We start from the raw sequence: 11,152 nt of genomic DNA, 5'->3' as shown, positions 1-11,152 counted from the left end.
GGCCCCTTTTTAGTTCGTTTTATAACTTTGCTTTAGTTCTATTCTTTCACGGCCTGCCTGGAAGATAACGGACGCAGACTTAAAGCGCAATGTTGCATAATTATCGCTTGTTAATAGCTTTTTAGTAATATAACCTCAGATCATTGCTAATTTAAACGGAAGCCCCTCCTCACTTCTCGATTTAGAAGATATGGAAGTAGCGAGAAGTGGGTGCAAAGCGCAGCAAAATATTTGCTTTGCGCAAATATGGTTTTGCACTTTTGATAAAAGTTTAAACAATTTTATTTTGTAGTTTTTACCTATAAAATTATCCTGTTTATTATAAGTCATTCCTCAATTTTCTCTTTATATTTTCTTGAGAGGCTCTCCCCCCCCCTACCGGCCAACTACCCACACGAGCCGAACACCACCTGCCGGCCCTGGTCACAGTATGTTAGTAGATTATAAATACCACACATTTATCGATTTTTTTGAAATTTTAATGGCTGTTTATTTGAATTTGCAATCTATAATCTTATATTTGAATCATATAAATAACTAAATCAGATAAGATTAGTTCCTGGGCAAAATGAATCATATACATTTTGGGATCAGGTTGATGCTCTATTTTCGGTTAATGAAGAGGCTTTGTGCTTTTATTATAGCAATTATTTTATTTGAATTTTTTGATCTAACCAAATAGGCTTTGTCTGCTTTTTGACAGATGATTTAGTAGTATTTTATTTATTTCAAAACAGCTGCTCTGCACTTCTTGTTTGCAATGGCGAAGATTTTTAATTCCGAAGACCTGTTTAACATCTCAATTCTCACAAGGAAAGTGGTTATTCTGAAATCAGCCGCTAGTGCCGAGGTTTGTGGTTTCTTAATTGTTGTATTTTCCACTTGGTGGTAAATAAAATTTAAAATTTAGAATTTTTAAGTTACAATATGACGTTTGTTGACTTCGTGCGTTTTAAAAAACCAAAGTGTCGTCTGGTTACTACTTGTGGATAACATATAAAGATAAATTGCAGATAACTAATGGATTATCAAGTTTCATTCAGAAACTTTTAGTCGATAATTATTTAATAAGAAAATTATTTTCCTATCAATCTATCTATCTGTCTATATAAATAAAATGTAATGTTTGTGCGTTTGGTTGTTGGTTTCTTCCTAAAAAATTTGATTTGTTTATCAGTGCATGGTGCCCTATTCCAGGTTAAAATGAGATTATAAGGTTCAACATATCATAGTTATTGGCCACGTGCCCTAACAATAACTGTCCTTATCTAAAGGAAAATTAAAACAATTATCTGAAAGAACGGCAATTTGAAGCGTTCTAACCCAAAATTTAAACACGTAGTCAAAAGCACGGCCCTCTGTAGCGTTCTGAAAGCATGACCATTTAAAATGCAAAACCTAGCTAAACACCTTGGCCATTTTGTGCCGTTCTTAACCGAAAATTAAACACTTTGCTGAAACCATCTGCCAATTGTACCGTTCTGAACAGAAATTGAAAGATCGAGCTGAAAGCGCGGCCATTAGTACCGTTCTAAACCTTAATAAAACACCTAGCTGAATGCCTTCGCCATTTGCACCTCTCTTAACCCAAAATTAACAACTAGCTGATAGCCAAGGCCAATTGTACCATTCTTAACCGAAATAAACACACCTAGCTAAAAGTTCCGGCCGTTTGTACAGCTCTTAATCAAAATTTAATAACTAGCCGAAAGCCCTGGCCATTTGCACCGTTCTTACAGAATTAAAAACACATATATTAATGGCCGGCTATTGTATTGCTCTTAGTGGAATTTAAAAACCCTAGCCGAAAACACGGCTCTTTTTAACGATTTAAACCAAAGTTGAAACACCTAGCTGAAAACCCTGGCCTCTTTGTATCGTTCTTAACCGAAATTGGAACTCCTTTCTGAAATTCCTGGCCATTTGTACAGTTCTGAATCGAAATTAAAACACCTAGCTGAAAGCATCGGCCATTCTAAACACAAAATTGAATGCCCGGCCTCTTTTAACGTTCTAAAACAAAAATAAAACACAAAAAAGAATACCTGGCCATTTGTACTCTTCTTAACTGAAATTAAATACTCTACCTAAAAGCCCCTGCTACTTGTTCCATACTTTACTTTAATTAAAACACCTAGCTTAAAGCCCTGGCCATTTGTACTGTTTTAAATCGAAATTAAAACACCAAGTTGAATGCTCAGCCATTTGTAACGTTCTAAGTTGAACTAAGAACACCTAGCTGAAATCACGGCCATATGTTCCGTTCCTTACCGAAATTTAATTACCTAGCCTAAAACAATGGCCATTTGGGATTGTTCTTAACCGAAATTTAAACACCTAGCTGAAAGCACGGTCATTTGTACCGTTCTTAATCTAAATTAAAACACCTTGCTAAGCACGGGTTTAATGGCAGCTTTTGGAACTGGGTGAAAAATCAGAACGAATTCTTAAACGTTTTGTTTGCAAGTACTTTCGCCACTTGTCTTTCAGTTGCTCCTTTGCATAACAACTTTTGAGGTTGTCAGTAATAGTTATTGGAGAAAGCCGTTGGCTCGCGTAGCAAAAAGGCTTGTCATCATCAGTACCGCATTGTCCATAAGGCTGACTAGGCTGAAGCCCAGGGTCAAGCAAGAATACCTGCATCCCAAGGGTAGGGGGATGTGGAGGGTATTGAGGAGCTGAAGGAAGCTCGAAACCTAGGAACCCTTTCATGGATAATACGGCACTGACCCTCACCTTCCTACTCAATATAACCCGGTCACCTGAATTTAAGGCATTAACAGTCGCTGATTTTTGTAATTTAATGTAACACTGTAAACCAGATCTTATGAAACACTTTGTCTGAACTAACAGTCGAACATTCTAAAAGATGTATGCAAAAAAATGTAAAAATACGTGTTATAAAACGTTTTACTTAAATTAGTTAATTTATTTTATTTCCACAGGGCTCCCACCAAAATCGGAAAAAATAGGAAATAAAGGTATTTTTCAGGCTAGAAATATGGTGAAATAGCAACCAAAATTTATTTAAAGTTTAGTTTTAACACAAATGACGTTTAAAATTGGATATTTCTTAACCCGACTTAGTTTTTTTTGTAAAAATATCATATCACAAAAATTATCTATCTTTACTCAAAATAATATAGTTAAACTTTACGACAGAGAGGATAAATATGAATTTTACAGAATATTTCAATTTATCCTAGCTCGTGGTGCCAACTCATGTATTAAATTATATCTATAAACGTGAATCAATAAAATTATGCTTCAATATTATAAGCCGATGGTACTTTTCACCAAATTTATTAGAAATAGGGTGATTAAGGGAACAAATTCCGACTTTTAGGTGGTTTAGGGACTGGTGGGGCCCGGTTTTCAGGTGAATAAACAGTCTTTTGCTTCAATAATAAGCTTAAATTATTTCCATCTGCAGATTAAATTCAATTTCTCTAACTTTTTGATTTTTGTCATTGAAGGTTCTTCTCAGAAATCGAGACGAATTGGACAAATCACTATTTTATGATTCGGTAAAATCTGCAACTGGAAACAGCATTTTACTAAGGAAGTAAGCCTTTTAATATTATTCCTAACCCTTTGATCTTCTAGTCAAAGTTAATGACTATAAATAAATTTAAACAAAAGGTTGAAATTCTGAGTAATAACCTACATGGTTGACCGGTTTACTCAATCCTTTCACTGGATGTCAGCGTGCTGTACGGCTACTGTACTATGTAATGAAAGGCAGTAGCGACTCCAGGGTATTTGGTAAGGTAGAACATGGGTTCTTCACTTTTTGTGGGGACCTTTAGATGGACTTTGGGCCTTTTTAAATTTCGTAAATCTTGCGAAATATGGTGTTTCGTTAAAAAGATTTCATTACCTGTGCACTTTGAAATAAATTTCAATAGAGTTATCCCTCGAAACCTTCATTGTAACTGTCAATTCTATGGACCTCTTTCGATGGATTGAGGGTCCTCTAAAACTTCGAAGAAGGTCTACTTGGAATACCCCCTAGTGCAGGGCCGTAGCTAGGGCTGGGCGGCCCGGGCACCGTGCTTGCGATAGGGTATAGGGGCGCCAAAATTGCAGATCGCCCCTGGCGCCATTTTCTCTAGCTACGATCCTACTAGATAAAATAAAAGAAAAACTATGAAGTCGGCCATTAAAAGGGTAGGCCCATGATTCAAATGGAAAATGTAAATTATGAAAATATAAGAAACATCTTTTTAAATGTTCAATCAATCAATAAATGTTTATTGGTGTTTAATTATGCTTGTACATCAGAGTTGTAGAGGCTAAGTCTTATAGCGTCTTGTTTCTTGGCTTATTATTCTGGCAAACCAATGTATGCAGTGAAACAACGATATATTATTGCGTAAATAGTAAATTTATAATAATGTTGAATTTGAGATATACTGTTTTCAATTAAGCTACTTCATCAATGTAAATTTAGTTTTCAAGTACGTTGACAACAGTGAAGGACACTAACACATTTCTCTGACCAATTGAAAGTACAGTAATTTTGTATAATTTTGGCGCCATTTTCCAATATGGCGGCGAACACACAAAGGGTAGAAAGTGGGGGACATATAAAGCGAAATTAAAATTAGGTAACAATTTTGTCCAGGTGAAACAGTCAAGAGACTGAACTACAATAATGTTTATTTTAGATCCATTTAATTATTATAAACTGGCCGTTAATTTTCCAATTGTTCTTGATGTAGAGGAGACGAAACGTACCACAGGAGAAGAAAAATGATGAGTGCCATTTTTCTGAACAAGAATTTCAAGACGCAAGACGAAAACATGAAGTTTCACGCGTTATCTCTGTTAAGAGGCATTGAGAACACCGAAGATTTGACCAGAGTTGATATGAGCAAACTATTCACTCAATACACAATCAACGTGGCTTTTGGTACGTGTCTTTGTACAAAATCTACACACATATCTTCAATGCAGTCAATTTGAAGTGTACAGTATCTTTTACGAGAGAAGTATCCTTGAAAAATGCATCTTCGCATGCTCAACGCTGATTCCATTGAGCACAAATTTCCCACCAAATCGCGGATATGGACACCGCATTAAAGCTCAAAATTTACTTAGCGTAAAGATATAAAATGTTTTGATATTTTCCTATTGATTTATCACATTTTACCAATAAAATATAATAAATCAGTATATGAAGTCATCGCCAAGTGTTATCTTTTTATAACTCACTTTGCCGAGTAACAAAACCACCTTTAGGTAATAACTTTTGCGAGAGCTAACTCTGAATTTATTCTTTAATTTGGCGACTAAAAAGATAACTAAGATTTAAACTTATGATTAGTTTTATTGAGACCGATTTTGCACTCCCCAACCAAACTTTTTTTATCTGGGAGCGACGAAAATATTTGAGCCCTATCACTTAACATTTTACAAACGAACTGCTTAACTTTCGTTTCTTCTTAAACAAAACAATACCAAAGATGACCCGTGACGGGTTTTCCCAAATCGCCGTGCCTCTTATTTCGAAATTTCCAATAGTCGAATACGACCCTTTCTACTTGTCCGTCAAGTAGGTCCTAATGGCGACTAAGATATCCGGACTACTAGACGTTTGTGAACGGTAGCCTCTCAAAAAACCAGGGACTCGCTGCTTTGAATTGGGGACCCTCTTCGGATCTCTTCCTCTCGTACCTATGTTTCAAATTGTTTTTTTACCACATTTTAGCTCAATTTTATAGTTTTAACATAATTTATTTATCTACTATCTAAATTACAAATACCAATTTAAATTAATCAATTAATAATGAAGCACAAAATTTAAAAAAAGTTTTCACACCAGGGATATTGTCGGTTTTTTTGACTTGTTCAAAAGGTTTAAGACTTTAAAACTTTAGTCGGAAGTTTCATTATTTAATTTATCACGAAGCATTTTTCAAATGTTTTGATAATAAGGTGCAATCAAAATAGCCAAGAGTAGGCAGGGGTCCCGATAAAACAATAAATGCAATGCCCAAAACAGCACTTATTATTCATTTTTCTAGGAAAAAGGTTCTGACCCTAGTCTCATGTGCACCAGCCCCAGGCTATATGTCAGAGCTGCATGCAATATTCCTTTGAATGTGGATTAGGGTAGTTTTCGACACACCTTGTTGTTGCATGGAATTATTTTATTTTACTAATATCCTGTCTCAAAATATTTTGGCGTTAGTATTGTAATTCTTTTAATAATTTCTTTCGATTAGATTAACTTTTTTAGTTACTTACATATATAACGTCATTTAATGATATATAATTTTGTAGACCTTTGTATCAGCTCCAACAGAGAATTAAGAAACAAATCAATGACCACCGCTATTGAACAAATCGAAAGGTAATATTCCAATTCTGGTCCAATGTTAATCCTTTCCTTGTTGGTCTTTATCGGGCAGAAATATAATGTGCTTTTTGACATCTCCTTTAATAGGATCATTCAAATAATAAGTGACCGAATGTTCATGCCCTGGTTGTATTCGGATTTCGTTTTTTTCTCGACTGCAATGGGCAAGGAATTTCAGAAAGTCTTGAAATTGCTTTTTGTTTACTTCCAAGTAAGTTTTATATGAAATAAATTTATTGCTCAAAATGATTTAAGCATTGTTTCATAAATGACGTCATAATCATGGCAGTGCGTGTTGACTTTAAGGGACAAGGGAGGGACTTGCACATTTTGCGGTGGTGAATTGGTTAGCCTCTCGTTGCATTGCAGATTTAACAAAATTATAGTAAATAATTATTCATCATGCGTGAAAACTTAAATTTGAGGATTTATATTTCAAAATCATAACATTGTTAATTTCTTTTTAAAATATAGATTTACAAAATAATTAAAATTGTATGTTTTTGTACCAGGACTTGATTGATGATAGTGAACTTCGGAAAACGTCGACTGAGAATAAAAATGATGGCACAAGCATTAACGACTTGGTTCAGAGCCATCCAGGGAAAGACATTCATTGGTTAACAAAACGAGACTTTTTACAGGAGATAATGACTGTAGTATTTGGTGTGAGCAACTGTTTTTCCATTTCTTGGCCATAAATAGATTCCCTTAAGTGTTCTGTAGAGAAGTGGAAACAGGGTCAAAATTGTAGGTAATGAAGGGAAACGTGTGATTATTTATATAATTAGGTGCTACCTGGAAGCTGCCGCTTAGACATTTTTTTCAATTCACATGTCCACACACGATTCTGAGATATAAGTACGTGACCAATATGGCAGTCTTTGTGATGACGGATCTACACCCGTTGCTATGGCAAGGAACACGGAAAAAGTCTATATTCATTTATTAATACAGTGGGTAGCCCACATTCACATGGATGGGGGAAAAATGTAACTCAGGTCAATTTGGAGTATTTGTACATGTATAATTCTTTGACGTAAGGCCAAGGAGTTAACTTCAACTATACACACTTTACGTATACTCTGCTCGAATATAACCAAAACTATAAACTGAAAAATATAAAGCCTTTCAAAATGACAAATGTCTTAACACATTCAATATGAAACTATATGTAAATGGAATCCCTCCGGTGGGTGAAGATTACAACGCGTTTACTCAATCGGGTGATTATATGATATTGTTATTGATGGGTCAGGTGGCAATTTTCTTACGGGGGTTTTAATTTTGTGGGTTACTTTTTGGTATATGGTTTCCACCCTTTTTTCCACTACATGATCAATGCAGTCATGACCAAATTATTCTCTTTGATCTTCGTAAACGTCTATTTCCGGATGTCTAGATTAAATTTAAATGAAGCAAAATCCATTATTTTAAAATATGCTGTTTTAACATTTGTTTCTGAATTTCAGGCCTATGACACATCCAAGGGCACCTTGGAATGGGTAGTTTTCCTCGTTGGACACCACCCGAGAGTTCAAACCAAAGTTCATCAAGAACTCGATGAGGTGCTCGGTTCTGGAGATGCCACCAATGAGGATCATCTCACCTGGGATCACATTTCTAAATTAAAATATTTAAAATGCGTCATTAAGGTAGGAATTATCCCACATTGGTCAATTAATCTAGTAGCTTTTCAGTTTAAAGAGACCAATATGTCTAGGGAGCCACCTTTCAAAGATTATGGTCTGTAATCCTACCCAATGATAATAAACGGGAGACTACACCTGAACTTGTCTCATAAAACTTTAGTTTAGTGCGTATACATTTTGCAGGAGGTAATGAGGCTTTATCCGCCAGTTCCGATTGTGGCCAGAAAACTAAGACAAGATATCGATATAAGTAAGTCGTTTAATTATGTCTCTAATTTTATATTATAATATCATCTCACAACTCAACACTTAATTTCCCAAATTTTAATCAATCTATAAAACTGTCAAATAAACAATAGAAACGCACGATTCAACTTGTCTTAAATAGCTTTGAATTTAAAATAATATATAAATCTGCATTAAATACAGCTTTTTCAAGTGGCTGATTAACTCGTCCCTGTAAAGCTGTTCGCGTTACCACTGAACCTTATTAAAGACTCCTTTTCTGAAAAACGGCAGATGGCACTACGATCCCAGAAGGAACTGACGTGGCTGTTCTGATCTCATTCATTCATCGGAGCGACAAGTACTTCGAGAAACCTGAAATGTTTCATCCCGAGAGATTCGAGTCAGGTGACATTCACCGCTTCGCCTTCATCCCGTTCTCCTCAGGCTACAGAAACTGTTTCGGTAACTATCTAACCTGTCACACGTGTATGTAAGCCTATTATTACTATTATAACATCATCTTCATTGAGGATATCTTTCTTAGCAAGTGCTATTTTACATAAGATCCTCCACTCCTAGTTTAATTTAAAATAAATAGCATTTCTACTTATAAATTATGGTTCTACGCTTAGATTTATACATAGTTTTTTAGATAGTTTATAAACCTTTGATAAATAGAAATTAATTTAATCACGTTTTATATTATTGAAGTCTTTTTTGCTTTTAATTTATTGGATAAACAGTTCAAGCAAAAACAGTTCTTATAAATTTTTCTTGGAAGTCTTGTGATCAAATGTAATATACAGTAACTGCATCTCTGGTAATATAGTGGTGTATTTCTGAGGGTGGTTGAAACAATGTGTAAATATAGGATTGTGTCAATCCTCTATGGGCTTTAAAAGCTTTACTGGCCAAATGTATTTGGACTCTAAATAATGAAAAGAGAGTTATGCATGGACATATTTTGTTGAGATTCTCCTGTTTACGCGGATAATTATTTATTCATAGAGTTTTTCAGTACTTGCAAATAGGTGTTTCTATAAAATACGGGAGGTCACGTGTAAATGTTTTTTCTACGTCACTAGCTAAAGTTATTGAAGATAGAGAGCGTGCGCTCGAGTCGATAAAGATTTTGGTATTTGAAGTCGACGTGCGAAACGCGCGTGCCAATAAAGCATTAAAAAGCTTAAGCTCGTGACGCGGGGAAAAACATTTTATATATTTAATTTTTTTATTGATTTATTTTATAGAAACACCAATTGTCTAACAAACATCATCATAGTCAAAAGTGGGCATATTTTGCTTATTATGCCTTCGATATGAGTCTTCAGAGTACGATAATTGATAAATTTAACTTTCCTGATTTTGGATATGGGCAACTGCCCCATATGACCTACATATTTTAGATCTTTTGCTGAACCAAAGAGTATAATTTCACATTTCAAAGTATTTATTGTCATATCTTTTTTCAAAAACCACTGAATACCGTTTGAAATTCTTTGTCAAAATCTGCGAAGACTGAGTTAGCATCGTCATTAGACATTGACGCACGAGACTACAACGCGAACTCATACACCATTAATTGCTTTTAACCAAAAGACTATACTAAGTCTTGTCCAACTTTGACCGTTCATACTGGACAAACTGTGGGAGCTAGGGAAAATTGGCAATGGACAATTTTGATACTTTCATTACTTTGACCAGGCTTAACGACATATTTAAATTTGAAATCATACCGTAGAGAGCCTTTACCCACAGAAGTGCGATGTCCTTTCATCTTTCATAGAACTAGTTGTAGCTTTATTTTTCTTATATATTTGAGAGCGGCATTTTTTAAGGGATTCTTTCACTAAATAATACAGCTTTAGCCTAGTCTTTTTTTAAATAACTCTGCCATACATGTATGTAATCAGTATGATTACAATATAACAAAAATGTGCCTTCTTTTCAATTTAGGTTATGCGTTTGCGTACAGGAGTATGATGACCGTTCTGGCGCATATTTTTTCTAAATACACCGTGAAATCCGTGGATAGAGAAGACTCGGTGCTAACCAAGTCAACAATAGTGCAAAGAGCGGATAGACCAATTCTAGTACAGCTGGAACCACGAAAGAAAACCATTCCTAAACCATACTAATAATTATTTATAATCTTTGGACGTTTCATTACACTTTAATGAAAAGGTTTTATGACCAAATAAATATGTAATTTAAAATAACAAGAAAATAAGATTTGGTCACTTAATTATAAATATTTACAGATGCGTCTAAGATGTATAGTTAAACTTAATTCGTAAAAATCCAAAAATCGACGAAAGATATACCACGCCCTTGAGATTTTTTCATGCCCCATTAATGGACGCATCGTTCATATTTGTCGTGTCAGTGGTCGGTAAGAAATCAAGGGCCCAAAGTTACGCGACCCTGAGAGGCCAAATGGGCATTAAGATAGAATTTTTTTAAGTTAATATTATATTTATATGTAAAATAAATTGATATCATTATACTTATATCATAATATTAATATTTAATTATTTATAAAATAAAATGATATCATTATACTTATATGATAATAATAATATTTAATTATTTATAAAATAAAATGATATCATTATACTTATATCATAATAATAATACTTAATTATTTATAAAATAAAATGATATCTTTATACTTATATCAATATTATTATACACAGCAAAATATAATATTTTATAATTAATTTAAGTTTAATTTTTTAAATAAAAACATTATAATATTTATATCACATTTATTATTTTAATATGATTTATTATTATATAATTTATTGACAACATACCACTATTCATCATTAAAGGCTGCTCCGACACGCTCTCTCCACTACTCTGCCACATGTTTACATTATCCCTTAAAACGGCCGTTTTCCCCTCG

The 11,152-nt window shown here is 34.2% G+C and overlaps 1 protein-coding gene across 1 annotated transcript; it reads left to right on the top strand.

Moving 5' to 3' along the window:
- The first annotated feature begins 760 nt into the window (after positions 1 to 760).
- On the top strand, positions 761 to 10,382 carry LOC149963275 (cytochrome P450 4V2-like). The gene is made up of 11 exons (XM_090165831.1): positions 761 to 850; positions 3,477 to 3,565; positions 4,725 to 4,915; positions 6,289 to 6,358; positions 6,452 to 6,575; positions 6,654 to 6,710; positions 6,877 to 7,032; positions 7,837 to 8,019; positions 8,200 to 8,266; positions 8,536 to 8,706; positions 10,201 to 10,382. Exons 1-11 carry the CDS (start codon positions 761 to 763, stop codon positions 10,380 to 10,382), a joined length of 1,380 nt encoding a protein of 459 aa, XP_090021957.1.
- The last annotated feature ends 770 nt before the right edge of the window (positions 10,383 to 11,152 follow it).

This window comes from Leiobunum rupestre, chromosome 1 (assembly GCF_980474605.1).
Source record: "Leiobunum rupestre chromosome 1, qqLeiRupe1.1.hap1, whole genome shotgun sequence".
Classification (NCBI taxonomy): domain Eukaryota; kingdom Metazoa; phylum Arthropoda; class Arachnida; order Opiliones; family Sclerosomatidae; genus Leiobunum; species Leiobunum rupestre.
This window is presented reverse-complemented; position numbering and strand designations above follow the sequence as displayed.

Excerpts from the sequence above, each read along its gene's own strand:
- LOC149963275 (XM_090165831.1), top strand. The coding sequence starts at position 761 with ATGGCGAAGATTTTTAATTCCGAAGACCTGTTTAACATCTCAATTCTC. Across the intron at positions 4,916-6,288 it reads CACAATCAACGTGGCTTTTG|ACCTTTGTATCAGCTCCAAC; the intron begins GTACGTGTCTTT and ends ATAATTTTGTAG. Across the intron at positions 6,576-6,653 it reads TGCTTTTTGTTTACTTCCAA|TGCGTGTTGACTTTAAGGGA; the intron begins GTAAGTTTTATA and ends TAATCATGGCAG.